This window comes from Diadema setosum, chromosome 17, assembly GCF_964275005.1.
Source record: "Diadema setosum chromosome 17, eeDiaSeto1, whole genome shotgun sequence".
Taxonomy (NCBI): Eukaryota; Metazoa; Echinodermata; class Echinoidea; order Diadematoida; family Diadematidae; genus Diadema; species Diadema setosum.
This window is the reverse complement of record NC_092701.1, coordinates 8,823,948-8,837,899: the sequence shown is the minus strand read 5'-3', so window position 1 is coordinate 8,837,899 and position 13,952 is coordinate 8,823,948. Positions and strand designations below refer to the sequence as shown.

Sequence of the window (13,952 nt, the reverse complement as noted above, 5' to 3'; positions counted from 1 at the left end):
GATGGGTAACGACAAAAATGCGAATTATTAGCCAAAAAGGTAAACCAAAAGTCCACCATATCAGAACTTACCCGATCATGGTTGCTACATAATTTTTCATAATTGACTGTTGATGATCGATAAATCAGGTCACAGTGATCTTCTGCGCTACAGTGAATCGCATGCAGCTTGTTGGAAAATATAATTGCAAGGGCATGATTGATCATCATGTAACGTTCTACAATCCCACAATGCTGAATGAGAAGGGCTGTTCTAGAATAAAAGTTATGTACTACGATGGAAATCATTCTACACTTTTGATCTCAAAATACTCCAACACAATTGATCATCCTGGCAAATCACATCAGCCAGGTAAGTTCTTGGTAGACCCTTTTAATGTATTGCAGGCAAATTTCAAATGGTGGAAAATGAATTTTGTAGCTCTTCTGAGAACAATGTTTTAGCGTGAAGGTTGGTTTAACATTACTGACGCCAAGAGGTGTCATAGAGTCCGCCTAATGAAAAATATTTGAATAAAGTGACAATCTTCTGTTTGTTTTTTTAAATAAAAGCTTGACAAATCTGAGATTGAGAAATATCGGTAATCCATTCATTTCAAACCACACTGTTTGGGAATTTTTATCAGTTGAGTTGTATGTGACTCTGAGAGATAAGACACCCAAGACTCTCAGATTAGTCCGATAGAAGCCTTTCCTGAGACTTCCTTTGATCAATTCCACACTTGCATGGTGCATCCATTTTCCCCTCACTGTCTTTTCACAGAAGATTCTCCCAGAGTGAACTCATCCAAACTAGTCGCCAGGAAATACGTGGTGACAACCACTATTCTGGGAAACAATGCAAACCAAATTGCATGCGGTACATCTTGTCTGGGGACCCAGGATCATTTCTGGTTCATTTTTTTTTTTCTTTGGGTAATCACCGCCATCTACATGGCTCCAATCTGTGGACAGGAAGCCAGCCAGCATGGCCTGCTATCAGGTCTGATGGAGACTGACCGATCGCGACCGCAGGACGAGGTGGGATTGCGGAAAACCACATGAGCATTCTCCCTGAATGGTCCACGAAATAGAAATATCAACCTTTCCATTCTGCTTTCCTTATGCGATCAATGTGTGAGTGTGTACATGTACGTGCTTGTGTGTGTGTGTGTGTGTGGGTGTATTTGTGTATGTTTATCACGCATGTGCAGTCTTTTTTTTTTTTTTGTCTAATGCATGTGTTTGTATATGTTGAGCATGTTTGTAAGTTTGTTAAAGGGTGTGTGTATTTGTTAGTGTGTGTTCTTGTATGTTTTGTTGTGTTTGTGTGTTTAGTGTGTGCATGTGTGCATATGTGCCAATATAGCAGGACCTAGTTCTAGGACTAGGTGTTACATGATAGTCAAAACACAAGTGTCTGGTGTCAGTTTTGTGGCTGCCACAAAGATAGTGCAGAAACCTACAGCCTGAAGTGATAAACCAATCTATTAGTGGTATAATACTTCCTCACGCAGTATTTGTGTATTTCCACTGCTGTTCCCCAAATCGTGCATAAATACAGCCAGGCTACACAAAAACCAATGCTTTCCAATACAACTACTAAATCATTTCAGCACATCCATGGGATCTGGAAAAACCTTTCAAGAATTTTCCTTTCTACGGTTCAGATATTGGGACATCAGTAATTATTCTTACCATGTATTGCATTCCTTTGAGGTGAGAAACAAGAACTCTTTACCTGCTGACCTTAAAATTTAGGAACTAGAAATAATCGAGAGAAAATACCCAGGTGATGCAAAATCTCCCATATGTCACTATCAACAGGTGTAAAAAAAAAAAAACCAACAACAACAACAACAATAGGGAATACAGGAGGAATAAGGCTTTTTCTTTCCTTACAAAAATGAAGAAGAATGTTCCAATTAAATGGAAACAGTTGGCAGGTACAAGAAACACCTTTTGAATTACACTATTCAAACAGTCATGTTTGTCATTTCATAACATGTTTCTTATTTTGCATTTCAACATCATTTGGAGTACAAAATTGTGCATTTTTTTTAAACAACCTATTGTAGCATGTGATTTTACCAATGAAAACTGAAACTGAAACTCTCATTTAAGTCCCGATACTTTCATGGTGTTTTTTTTTTTCTTTGTAATGGCACACCATCTGTGGTTTACGATATGGCTACGTGTCTAAACACCTTTAATCTCCCAATTTTTACCATCAGTCTGGTTCAGGAGGTTCACCAGCCAACACAGTTTCCACTCTGCACCCCCCAAAATAGTGCAAATTCACACCTCTTAAAGTCACGCTACCAATCGAGCGGAGAGAGCAATCCGCGGTACAAATCAGAACCGGGGAGGCCAGACAGTCCCACGGGGTCGGCCAAATATAGGTAAAGCAAGAAGGTAGCAGCTCAAGGGACCTGTCCGCATAGATAGCTTGCAGGGCAGGGGCATAAAAAAAAAAAACGCAAGGTAGAGTGCAAGGTTTGGGGGGAAGGAAATGAAAATCACCGGGTGCCACTTAACAGGTATTAGCGCTAATGGGCCGCCAAATTACCTTATTGGGTGACTCTTCTATTTCTGCCAATGATTCGTAACTCTGAAGCTTGGTGCAGGAGATATAACATCATTACTGGGATTGATGGTTCAACATCCAAACCAAATATAATGTAATTCAAAACATGAATGCATTACAAACTAATAGATCTATACCCTTCTGAGGAGCACTGGTGGATTGGGAAGATGGACATTTTCACTCCGCTACAGATATGGTATCTATTTCGTACATACATACTTTACATTGGTGTAGATATGAGGATGTTCAAAAGAAAATACTGTGAACATCTCACAAAAGATAGAATTTAGATAGGAAGCTAAGTCCTGTGCCAATATGCATCCCTAGCAATCACAAACACAAAGAATCTAGGGCTAGGGTATCAACCCAAAATGTTGCCTACTTGGAGAGGCATGGGATATCCTTGTTAGTGTTACAAATGAGCAGGCGCATCTTAACAATTCCCATGGCTACAGTCTGCCTGCGAACACTTCTGACATGGGTGGACAAAGAACTGTGAACATGTGTGCAGCAGTACCTCAGTCAATATGCAATGTTAAATCACTTCATGATGCAACATATTATATAAAAAACCATTGGCCCTGTAACCTGCATGACCCCTATCTTACTACTTTCCCAATGAAAACTTGATTGGATAGATGCATTGTGTACATGTACCAACTCCAGAAATACTTTTCTTCCAGCATAATGAACACTTTTTGAGTCACTGCCAGGACAATAATTGCACAAAGGAAATTCAGATGGTTCATTAAAAGCTGTTGAACTCAAAAGAAGAAATGTTTATTTCAAAAGTTTGTGGGGAAATCCCCACTTTTTCTGGCACAATAATCCCTGGAGTCATGCACAACCGCAAAATGAGCTACTCCTTTTAATTGGGCAGGATTTCAATAACTGTTCCTGCAATTGTAATCAATTTGTTTGTTGTTGGTTTTTTTTTTCCATCTCAAAATCAGGTACACTGAATGAATGGGTAAAATCTGTTCTAGCCAACCTTGGGCAATGAACACGGAGGACTGTTGAAGGCTTTAAAACACACGCACAGACAGACAAACAGACAGACAGACATAGACACATACACACACAAACACACACACACAGAGGCACACAAAAGATTGATCAAACAAACACAGCCTGAAAGGAATGCAAAGGGAATGAAACACTCACATCCAACCTCCAAAGTGACCGTTTCCGAGTACGTTCCAGCGGGATTAACTGCCACACACGTGTACTGGCCAGCATCCGAGTCCTTGACCCCCATGATGTCCAGGTCCCCGTTGGCATGGATGCGGGCATAGGGCTCCTGGCTCAGGTCTCTGTCACCCTTGAACCACATAATCTCCGGAGGGGGAACACCGCTAGCCGGGCATGACATGGTGGCAGTTTGACTCGGTGGCGTCAGATAACGGTATGTCACCATACTGATCCGTGGCGGCTCTGCCATTTAAAGAAACAACAAACAATCACATATGAATATTCACTAGTCTGGCACGTAGTAGATTAGCATTATAAAAGACAAAGCAAATGTCCAGATAAGTGGATGTCAAAAACACACAAACAAACAAAAAAAACTCATCCGTCAGTTGAAACTCTACGAATTCCTGGCATACACAATATCCTATTGCTTTTTGGACAACAAAGCTGAAAACTTTATATCAGAAAGAAAGTTAAAGATATGGCTGAAATCTTTACACTTCTTACAACATCGCAAAGCAAATGTCTGAGACACAGACATGAGGCATAGCAACAACATGAAATGTCATCCTTAAGACTTTATATACCATTGATAAAATACAAGAGTATAAAAAAGAAACACGCATGAAGAGTTAAAGGGACTGTACAGTACTGGTTGAGGTGAGGATTCAGCTTGTAACTTTTTGTAAGATATTTAGAAACCACTCTATGAAATGTGAAAAAACATACAATTCTAAGGGGAATCAAAACTTTGTTTGATGAAAATCTGTTTTGAAATGACTGAGACACCAAAAAATAAGGTGAAACAAAGAGATCCTAATAAAAGCCATGACCTGTCAATTTTATTAGGATTGCCTTTTTTTTTGATGTCTCAGCCATTTCAAGACCAATTTTCATCAAATAAACATTGAATCCTTGGAATTATGCTCCTTCATATTTCATAAGAGGTCTCTCATTACCTCACCAAAAAATGTTATAAACCTAAAGATAAGTCTCAACCAAAATCATACATTTCCTTTAAGAGAAAAAAAAAGTCATCTCACTCATAGCTATTTCTGTATCTCAACCACAGTGTGTGAAAAGAGATAAATAGGGCTTATCTGACATGGATACAGTAAGCTACATGTATCAGAGAAGCACAAGAGCTTATCTTAACCTCATGCCACCAGGTTATAACTATTCCCATAGCTTTAATGCAGATACATTGTATGTCTGATTAGTGTAGGCAGCAGTTTAATTGGAGTCTCAGTTGATGCCATTTTGTTGAGGAGAACATTTGGGTTGACCCTCTTTCGTAACTTGTTGAGGATGGATTGATTTTGCTATAACACGCATTTCCCATAGACACCTGCCCGAGTATTCTCAGGACTTTTCTTCAACGGGTTAATGCTGCCATCCTCACAGTAGAGAGAGGAGAGTAAAAAAGACAATCTATTTCTGATCCTTATACAGGATTCCTGCTCCGTGTGTGGTCTACTTTAAGGAGGTCACCATTCAAGCGGCTACAAGAGCCCAACAGCTCCTGGCCTAGACACAAGTAGGCGACAGTTTAGCCTACATAGCCTTCAACAATTCATTCAGAAACCTTATAAGTAGGCCACTCTTAACAATAGTTGTTCACACACTTGTTCCTTCACACTTTCTCATAACAGATTAGAGCTACCGATGAATGAGAGATTAGTAATAGCTTGTCCTCTTAGTGCATCACTTTCAATAGGACCAGAACAAACAACAGAAGAACCTAAATCCCTGAAGAGTTGCGTTCAAGAGGGAAAGGGAAGAACAATGGGTTAAGTGACCGATTAGGGAGATACTAGACTGTAGCACAAGGTGTCTGCTGGTGGAATTGTTTGGGAATTAGGATTAAAATAAAGCAAGGCTTGACTGAACGTTATGTATTGCTTTAAAAATAAGATCACATATCTATTCTGTCCGCAAGTTTCTAATTAAATCCAAAAAGGTAGTCATTCTCTGCAAAATCTGTAACCCATATATTCTTGGAGTACACTGAATGATATACAGAATCATTTGATTGTCCCAAGATTCTACACAGAGTAGCATTTCCTTCTTTCAGCTCATTACAAATGATGAAATGATAAATGATTATCCCTATAACACTGTTACAGAGAAACACATAGTTAGTCTGTTGACGCCTTCCGTACCAAACTTTTCTCATTCTATCAAATTTGTGTCATTTGACTGACAATGAAACTGGTATTCTTGCAAACGTAAGAACATAAGATTCAAATAGCTGTTACACACAGTCTATAGATATCCATTCACACATTGCCAAATCTGTCAACACATGGTTTTATATTATGAGCCATAGAAAGGTGTGTTACACTTAGAATGATGAGAACTTAATAAGCTCAATGCTTCTATTAATGTTTAGAGATTAGCCATGGTGAAAAGCGATGACTTCATACACATTTCCATGGTTAGTCATACAAAAGACACTGGAAGGATTGGAATCTCTCTATTGAGATACTCTGCTTGTGAAAAATGACCAATGTTTGTGACCAAGAATGATTTGGAAGTCGATGTCCATGGCGACGACATTCATACTTCCACCTGACGTGAGGTGTTGCTTAGGAGAGGCCTTTGATACACTTACCTTGGTAAATGACATAGATGTGAAGCCAATCCGTCCCTGCCGTGTTGCGAGCCACACAGGAGTAAACGCCCTCACTGTTCCGGTCTGCGTTGTTGATCTGGTAGACCACCTCACCGGGGCTCAGCCCCGGTTCCACGGGTAGCTCCACCCCACCCTTCAGCCAACGAAGCTCGGGTTGTGGGTGGCCAATGGCGGAACACCGCAGCGTCACGTTCTGGCCAATCATGTAAGTCACATTTCCCTGCTCCATGCTGATCTGTGGCCTCTCTGACAGGATGTACAAAAAGATGTGAACATAGTATATTGATGAGTACAGAAATCTTCCAAAATCAAAACCCCAAGTTCTCAATGAATGTTGACAACAACTACAGATATGGCGATGGGTTACTTGTAGCTTCACAGGACCACTTTTTCATTCATAGAGTGAAAACACATCTATTATGATGATTCCAAATTATCACACAAACTACTCAGATATTGTACACAGATCACTTATTTCATCTTTGCACCATCAAACATTTTGAAACATGCATTCTCTATAACAAGACAGCAGAAGGGGACCTTAAAAATATCAAAGATTTGATCCATCCATGGACGACATGAAGTTCCTGGATACATGTGACTTCAACTTTTACCACAAAACAAAAACAAACAAAACAGAAACAAACAACTAAAAACGAATCAGCATCTCAAAAAACATATATTGCATGATAAATAGCCCACAATATAATTCTGCGTACCTTGAACGAAGACGTGGATGTAGTCCAGACTCGTGCCACCCTCGTTCTCTGCCATGCACCGGTACCTGCCTGCATCCTCTGGCCTCACGTTCCTGATGACCAACGATCCATTTGATTTCAGACTGACCTGTGGTCAACAAAAATTTACGAAGTGCTAATCATGCCTGATAACTCGAAATGGTGCTATCCTGCAAACCTGTCAAAAATCTTCTCTTTGTCTCAGTTCTTTTTATTCTTATTCTACTTGACACTCATATATAACCTTCACCTTCTGCTGTAGATGTTAAAGAACTATCAACTGAGTGCGATGATGCTCTTTTCATACAAAGTTGATAATTTCCTTTCTCAATGATGTTGGATGAATAACTGCTAACAGCAATAATTATGAAAGCAATAGCAGAAATATAATGAAAATGCATTTAAAATTAACCTGCTTCATGCGATTCACAGATTTTGCACATGACCTACAAAGTTCCATTAATTAAGCAGATAGTTTATCTTTCCCCCCACTCATTCACGCAAATCAACTGATGCTATTTGTGGGTTTTTATTGTAGCCCGTGGGCAGTGAATGAATTCGGCTACCCATGAATCTCCGTGCCACAGGGTGTTTAAAGAGTACCAAGGATTCCCCACTGCCACAGGATGATGCTAGCATGGGTATGGATAGTGTCAACCACAGACCTACACAGAGATCTGGAAAGCAATTAATTAGTGTGAGGGACAAAACACGAGTTCTTGGAATATTTCTCCGCCAAGTGACCCTTTTAATTCAGGTGACCACCTTTGAAGGACAAGCAATTATCAGTGCTTTTTTTAGCAGCTTTCATACTACTCTGGTGAATTTTGCAATCAGCAAGAGACATTGGAAGGAAATTAGGAGTGTTTGGTAAAAATTGGGAAGCCAGGACGACAGACGATGGCCAGATACCAGTCAGTCATCGAGAAGAGGACGGGCTGGACTTACCCTGCTGTGTGTTTGGAGAGACACGCCGCTGTTAGGTTTGTCCCAAGAGATGTTGTATTCCACAGTGCTCGAGATGACGCAGGTGAGCATGGCATTACTGCCAGGCAACACGGAAATATTGCTGGGCTTGGCGATGGTAGGAGGGGGTTCTGCAGATACAGATGAATTAAAGCAAAAAAAATCAATAAACAATACAGTGACATCAAGGAACCTATCAAGAATATCATCAAGGAATATGGTGATATCGAGAAAATATCACAAACAAACGGTGATGACAGCAATGTGAAAAATGGGACTGCATCATCAGTTTTAGGAATTAATCTGCACATACACATTGTACTTAGCAGCTCAACTACTGCAAAAGCTGTTATTTTCACATATTATTTCCCGAATGAGGAGGTGAGAGACATTTTAGCGAGATGTCTTCACATTTGACACCAAGGTTATTGGAAGTGCACTAATGCCTGTCCGTTCATGATATTTTTGTTTGTTTTAAATCTGCGGCCAATGATACACAAAATTCGCGAAAAATAACAGCCTTTACACTATGACACACATACATCAAACCAGATTTGGTATTCTTCTCATATTTTGTGGACCTCAAAGCAACAAAAACTTGACTATGTGATATCAAAGAAAATCATATTTCAAGCAGGGGAGTCCTACTTACAAAACCATACATGCATTTCTCAGAAAACAAACAAAATGCATACAAGTAAAAGTCACTGTTGCTCTAGACAAGACACAATCAAAATGACACCATCCGTCTTTATCCATTTCATCTGTCCACTGAAGAAGGCTAACCCATGGACACATATCAGGGGATTTTGAAGAAAAAAAGAAGAAGAGAGATTGTAAGTATTTTTCACCTGTGATATCCAGGTATGTTTCAGACCTCTCCCTTCCCTCTTCATTCTCAGCAAGGCAGGTGTAGACACCCTCCACCCGACTGTCGGCATCCTCAATGTTCCAAGTGGCACTTCCAGATTCACTGTTGCAGAGTACAAAGAAAAGACAAGTTTGATAGGAATCAATAGTTTTTGCTGTGTAAAAAGTTCTCCTATACTTAAAGGCTTTGATCATCTCACAGAAATATTTAAACTCCATGTAAAAATTGTCAGCTTGATTAAGCAGATCATTTTGAGAAACAGCTCCCAAAACTTCCATCAGCTGAATGAATTAATTGAGAAATGAACAGATATTCTAGACAGACTAACTTAAATCCTTATTGAATTTTAGGTCACTCCTATTCAACTAAGAAAAATGGCTTAGAGTTTATACCAAATGTTACTTTTTTATCACAAAAGAATTCACTGTTTTCATGTTTTTGACATGGCTCTGTACAATAACCCTTTTTCTATACTTTTGGTAGGGGATACTCATTTCAAGAAAGTGCAAATGCTACTGCATAAATTCTCTATATATTCTTGATTATAATAACTGGAGAGATTTGGTTATGATAAAAAAAAACACACAACTAAACTGATAGCTGTTGTAACATAAGACATATAAAATTACATTACACACACACAAGAAATAGTGTGTTGCTGATTAATGTATCTCATTTCAACCTCAACCTGTGAGGACGAGTTGATTTTGCTATAACAGGCACATCCCATCGACATCTACCCAAGTATACTTGGGACTAGTCGTCAATGGGTTAAAGGCAATTTTCTTATCATGCCTTCTTTGCATCAGTATTTCATAAGGTCAAAACATTTCTTTCTTGTCTTTATTACTCTTTTTTCAGACACATAATTAGAACAATGCAGGGGAACTGATTTGTTGTTGTCTTTTTTTTTTGGGGGGGGGGGAGGAAAGGGGTAGAGGAGTTAAAGGTGGATATTCGAGAAGTTAAAGGGGCATTCCAGACGATTTTCATAATTTCATATCATGTGATATATAAATCGATAGTTCCATGTATAGATTTGTGGAATTTATTGAGGTTCTTGAGCAGAGAAACAATACTTTCAAAAACCTTAAACAAATTACACTGAACAAAGATGATGACATACATGTAGGAGCCTCACATATCTCAGAAATGTAGCAGTGTCATTCCATTACAATACCGCATGCTTGCAAGCTCACCTGTGTGTAATCTATGCATGCCTTCTTCTTTTGAGCTGCTTCCTTGAGCCACATCTCATGCATTCTTATGGTGAGGCTGCCATGTCATCAACCTTGTTCATTGCAATTTGTTATAAACTTCGAAAACATTCTTATTTTTCATCCCAATCATTATAAATCCTCAAACTCTGTACCCAGTATAACTAATTTATAGTTGTTCAAATGTAAAAATCTGAAAATCATTCGGAGGTCTCCTTTAATTTACTCTGGTCTCACCTGAAAGGGATTGGGTCTGTCAGAGGTACACCTCGCTTCATCCACTGAATGGTGAATGGGATCAAGCTCTCCACCCTGCACGTCAGGACAGCAGTGGTGCCAAAATACCCTCGCGTCCTTCTTGGCATGTGCGGTCTGGGCGGATCTGTCAGGGAAGGGAAATTTGAATTTATTACAGTTTTTTACTGCATTGGCTTTGACCGATCATGCTCTCAGATTGCAAATTATTTCTCAATTGTCATCGTTATTTTGAAAAAGTGTTTAACCCCTTATGTGCCTTGAGTGCCAATTGGCACAGGAAACCTCATAGCATTGTACACACTGTCCAAAGTCCCTGGAGCACAAAGGTTTAATCACATTTAGAAAAGCAGGGTATTTGGACCTTGTAATACGCAAGTAACATTGCCTATTAATGTGTTTCTATTATACTCAATAGTATGCATATATATTACATACATATACACACTGTGTCTGAAGAGTGGTGCAGTTTGTCAGCAGTATGAGAAAGTAAAACAAAGTTGTCTAACTAAAGAGGTTAAATCATTCAGGTAAACCATGTTTGGTTCAGAACACAACTGGCAAAATATGATGCAAGAAATATGCCTGGAAAAATGAACTTTCTTTAAGACTTACAAAAAAAAGAATGCAAAACTAAACTCATTTATGAACAACTTCTTTTGGCGATCTGAAAGCAGGGCAGTGGAGCATGTATGTTCAATAGCAAAACAATCACACCTCATTTGTGAAACTTGGAGCACAATCAAAAGGTTGGCAATGAACATTTGGAATAGGTATTATGGGTGTGAGTCAGTTAATTGAGCTGTCAGTCAGTGCCCTGATTGAATAATGACATTTAGGAGAACACAAGCCTCTTGGCATATAAAAGAATGGCAACATATTCTCTCTTGGCAGGCGTAAACTGTTTGATAAGAACCTCTCTGATACCATTTATACAAGCTATCACCTTCTACACTGACAAATAGAAGACAAGAATGACAAAGCTCATGACACTCCTGACATTACAATGAATAATCATTATTTCCTTCAAAAATCTATTTCCATATGATCCAAGTAATAATTCATTGCGGAAAACACCTGTTAATCACAATACGCTTTGTAGAATCCTCTCTTCACATGCAAATTATGCATTTGGACACTGAAAATACTAGAAAAGGAAATCAAACTCATGAAATTTTGTTTCTTTATTTTTGGCAGTACAAAAAGGCATGAGACACATACATATAGCAATTCTTGTGCTAAGTTTTTGCATGCAGTTGCTATTACTTAAGACAAACAACACAATGTAATTTTCTGCTGTCAGCAACCAAGCTGTTTCAAAGCCAATGGACAAAAAACAAAATGGAGTTCTTGCGATTCAAGGCTGATAACATTTTTACGCTGGCGATCAGGCAACATAAAGTGGCAAAGTTAATCCATGACTTCTTCTTCTCGGTGCTTGATGAATATTCCAAACATTTGCAATGCTCTGGAGAAACCTAGCACAAGCAATTTTGTACCAGTAGAAACCATGTTACTATCACAGAAATTGCACTGGATGCAATTATGCCATCACTGACTGGCCTAATCTTAAGAGAGCTGTGGGGAGAATGTTCCTTGGCTCATGCCAAGACATCAGTCATTTTCCACTGCTCGGTCTGATTTGGAACTGAAGATTGACTGTTTGACAACAGGCATTGAGATTCCTCCCATTGCTTATATTCCAAGGGAAAAAAGAAGGAAGTAGTGAACACATATGATATCATAATCACAAGCAATAATTGAGAGAGCCACTGCAAAAGCTTTGGATGTAGAGCTCAGTTATGACATTTTTATCATAAGAATCAAGTACAATGTACATACCACACGACAGGCTCACTAGCACATAGTGCATGATTATATCCAGTCAACAAAATACTTAGGAACACAGTCAAAGCACCACACAACACTCACCTACAAGCATTTAAACAAATATAATAAACTATTGATTAATGATGTCCATAGATCAAGTTTCAAGAATATTGGTATATGTTGCAAAAAGCATGGTGTTTCCATGACTACCTCACGCAGCATTTGGGCAAGACAGGTGCACAGATACCAACCTGGGATGAGGGGACTGATGGCAGCCTTGGTGAGACGCTGGAAGCGGAAGTTGTGACTGTCGATGCCGGAGACACGAATGTGGAAGTACTCGTTGGGCGGGATGATGTTGCGAGCGATGAAGAGGTCCGGGTTGACCTCGCTGCGGGTCAGCCACGCCTCTTTGATGGTCTCACCCTGCATGTTGAGGAACTCTACCTTTTGCATTGTGCCTGGGGGGTTCATGTGCAGCGCTTCGATCATGAGGGCAGATTCCACACCTGAATTTACAACCACAAAGTCAGGAAAGGGTGTTATCACAATCTTTAAGGATTTCTAGAAATGATGGTTGGTTTGTTGAAATTGTAAGAAGTTGCATAGCTACTTGATTAGGGTTTGACACACATGTATGAGGATATATTCTGAATAGCTCGCTGGCAGAAACTTTTAAATAGCAGAATGGCTTATGCTTGGATTTGGTTTGAATTTGTGTTCCTCTCCTTCAATGCCTGAAATCATAAATGTAATCAGCAACAGGTTTGTTTTTCTTGTTTTTTATCCACACAAGGAAATACTATTTAATACACTTCATTTTCAAACTCTTTTTGTTAATTTGTCCCTTTCTAGTGATTCTTGCAACTTGGATTTAAGTGTTTATCTTGTAGCAAAATGAACAACACAGAGTACATTCATCACTTCTTTTTTCTCTGCACAGGAAAAATTGAAAAGAAGAGTCGTACCCTTGATTGGTCTGTGGAAGGTGTTGTTGAGATCCACAGTCGGATACCTGGCGAATCCAAATGCAAAATCCAGCAAGCTTATGGCTGTCACACGCACTGCATGCTCTCCCTGCGACTCCGTGATCAGCTGATATATACCAGGAGTGGGTTCAACCATTCCCACGACATACACATTCTCTAATGTCAGTAATTCTTCTAAATATTTTCTCCCTTCCTGATGGCGCTCGGAATACATCAATGGAATGTCCCGACCTGAATATTGGCAAGGAAAGAGAACATGGGGAGGAGAATTTTGGATGCATCAGAAACCCTGACAACATCATCATTATTATCATCATCGACATCATTTTCATCATCATCATCATCCTCTGAGCTGAAATAATTTATACAAACATACAATCATAAGTATACCATTTATCTCATTTATCGACACTGTTTATCTACATGTACCTTGTTGTCACTGCAATAACTCAAAATATCATCAAATTACACAAATATCTCACACATACTCACGACATGACTCATGATAAATAGCTTAAAAATTGAACATATGTCCTTTTGATGCATAATGTCATGACATATTCTACTTTTTGATATTATGTTTTTGTTATGTTTTGTGTTTTGTAAATATGTTGGCTGTTGCCACATAAAGTTTTTAAAAACCTTGATGATGTGTTGAAATATATACATTTAAGGCAAGAATAACACTTTTTAAAC

At 39.0% G+C, this 13,952-nt stretch overlaps 1 protein-coding gene across 1 annotated transcript in view; it reads right to left on the bottom strand.

Moving 5' to 3' along the window:
• LOC140240711 (hemicentin-1-like) overlaps positions 1 to 13,952 on the bottom strand; it is a 142,663-nt gene that overhangs the window by 78,327 nt on the left and 50,384 nt on the right. Inside the window, exons 5-12 of the mRNA XM_072320475.1 lie at positions 13,236 to 13,487; positions 12,519 to 12,776; positions 10,420 to 10,564; positions 8,946 to 9,067; positions 8,077 to 8,225; positions 7,111 to 7,237; positions 6,371 to 6,637; positions 3,730 to 3,999 (exon numbers count right to left, since the gene is read on the bottom strand). Of these exons, the coding sequence (XP_072176576.1) occupies positions 3,730 to 3,999; positions 6,371 to 6,637; positions 7,111 to 7,237; positions 8,077 to 8,225; positions 8,946 to 9,067; positions 10,420 to 10,564; positions 12,519 to 12,776; positions 13,236 to 13,487 (1,590 nt within the window). The remainder of the gene's footprint in view (positions 1 to 3,729; positions 4,000 to 6,370; positions 6,638 to 7,110; positions 7,238 to 8,076; positions 8,226 to 8,945; positions 9,068 to 10,419; positions 10,565 to 12,518; positions 12,777 to 13,235; positions 13,488 to 13,952) is intronic.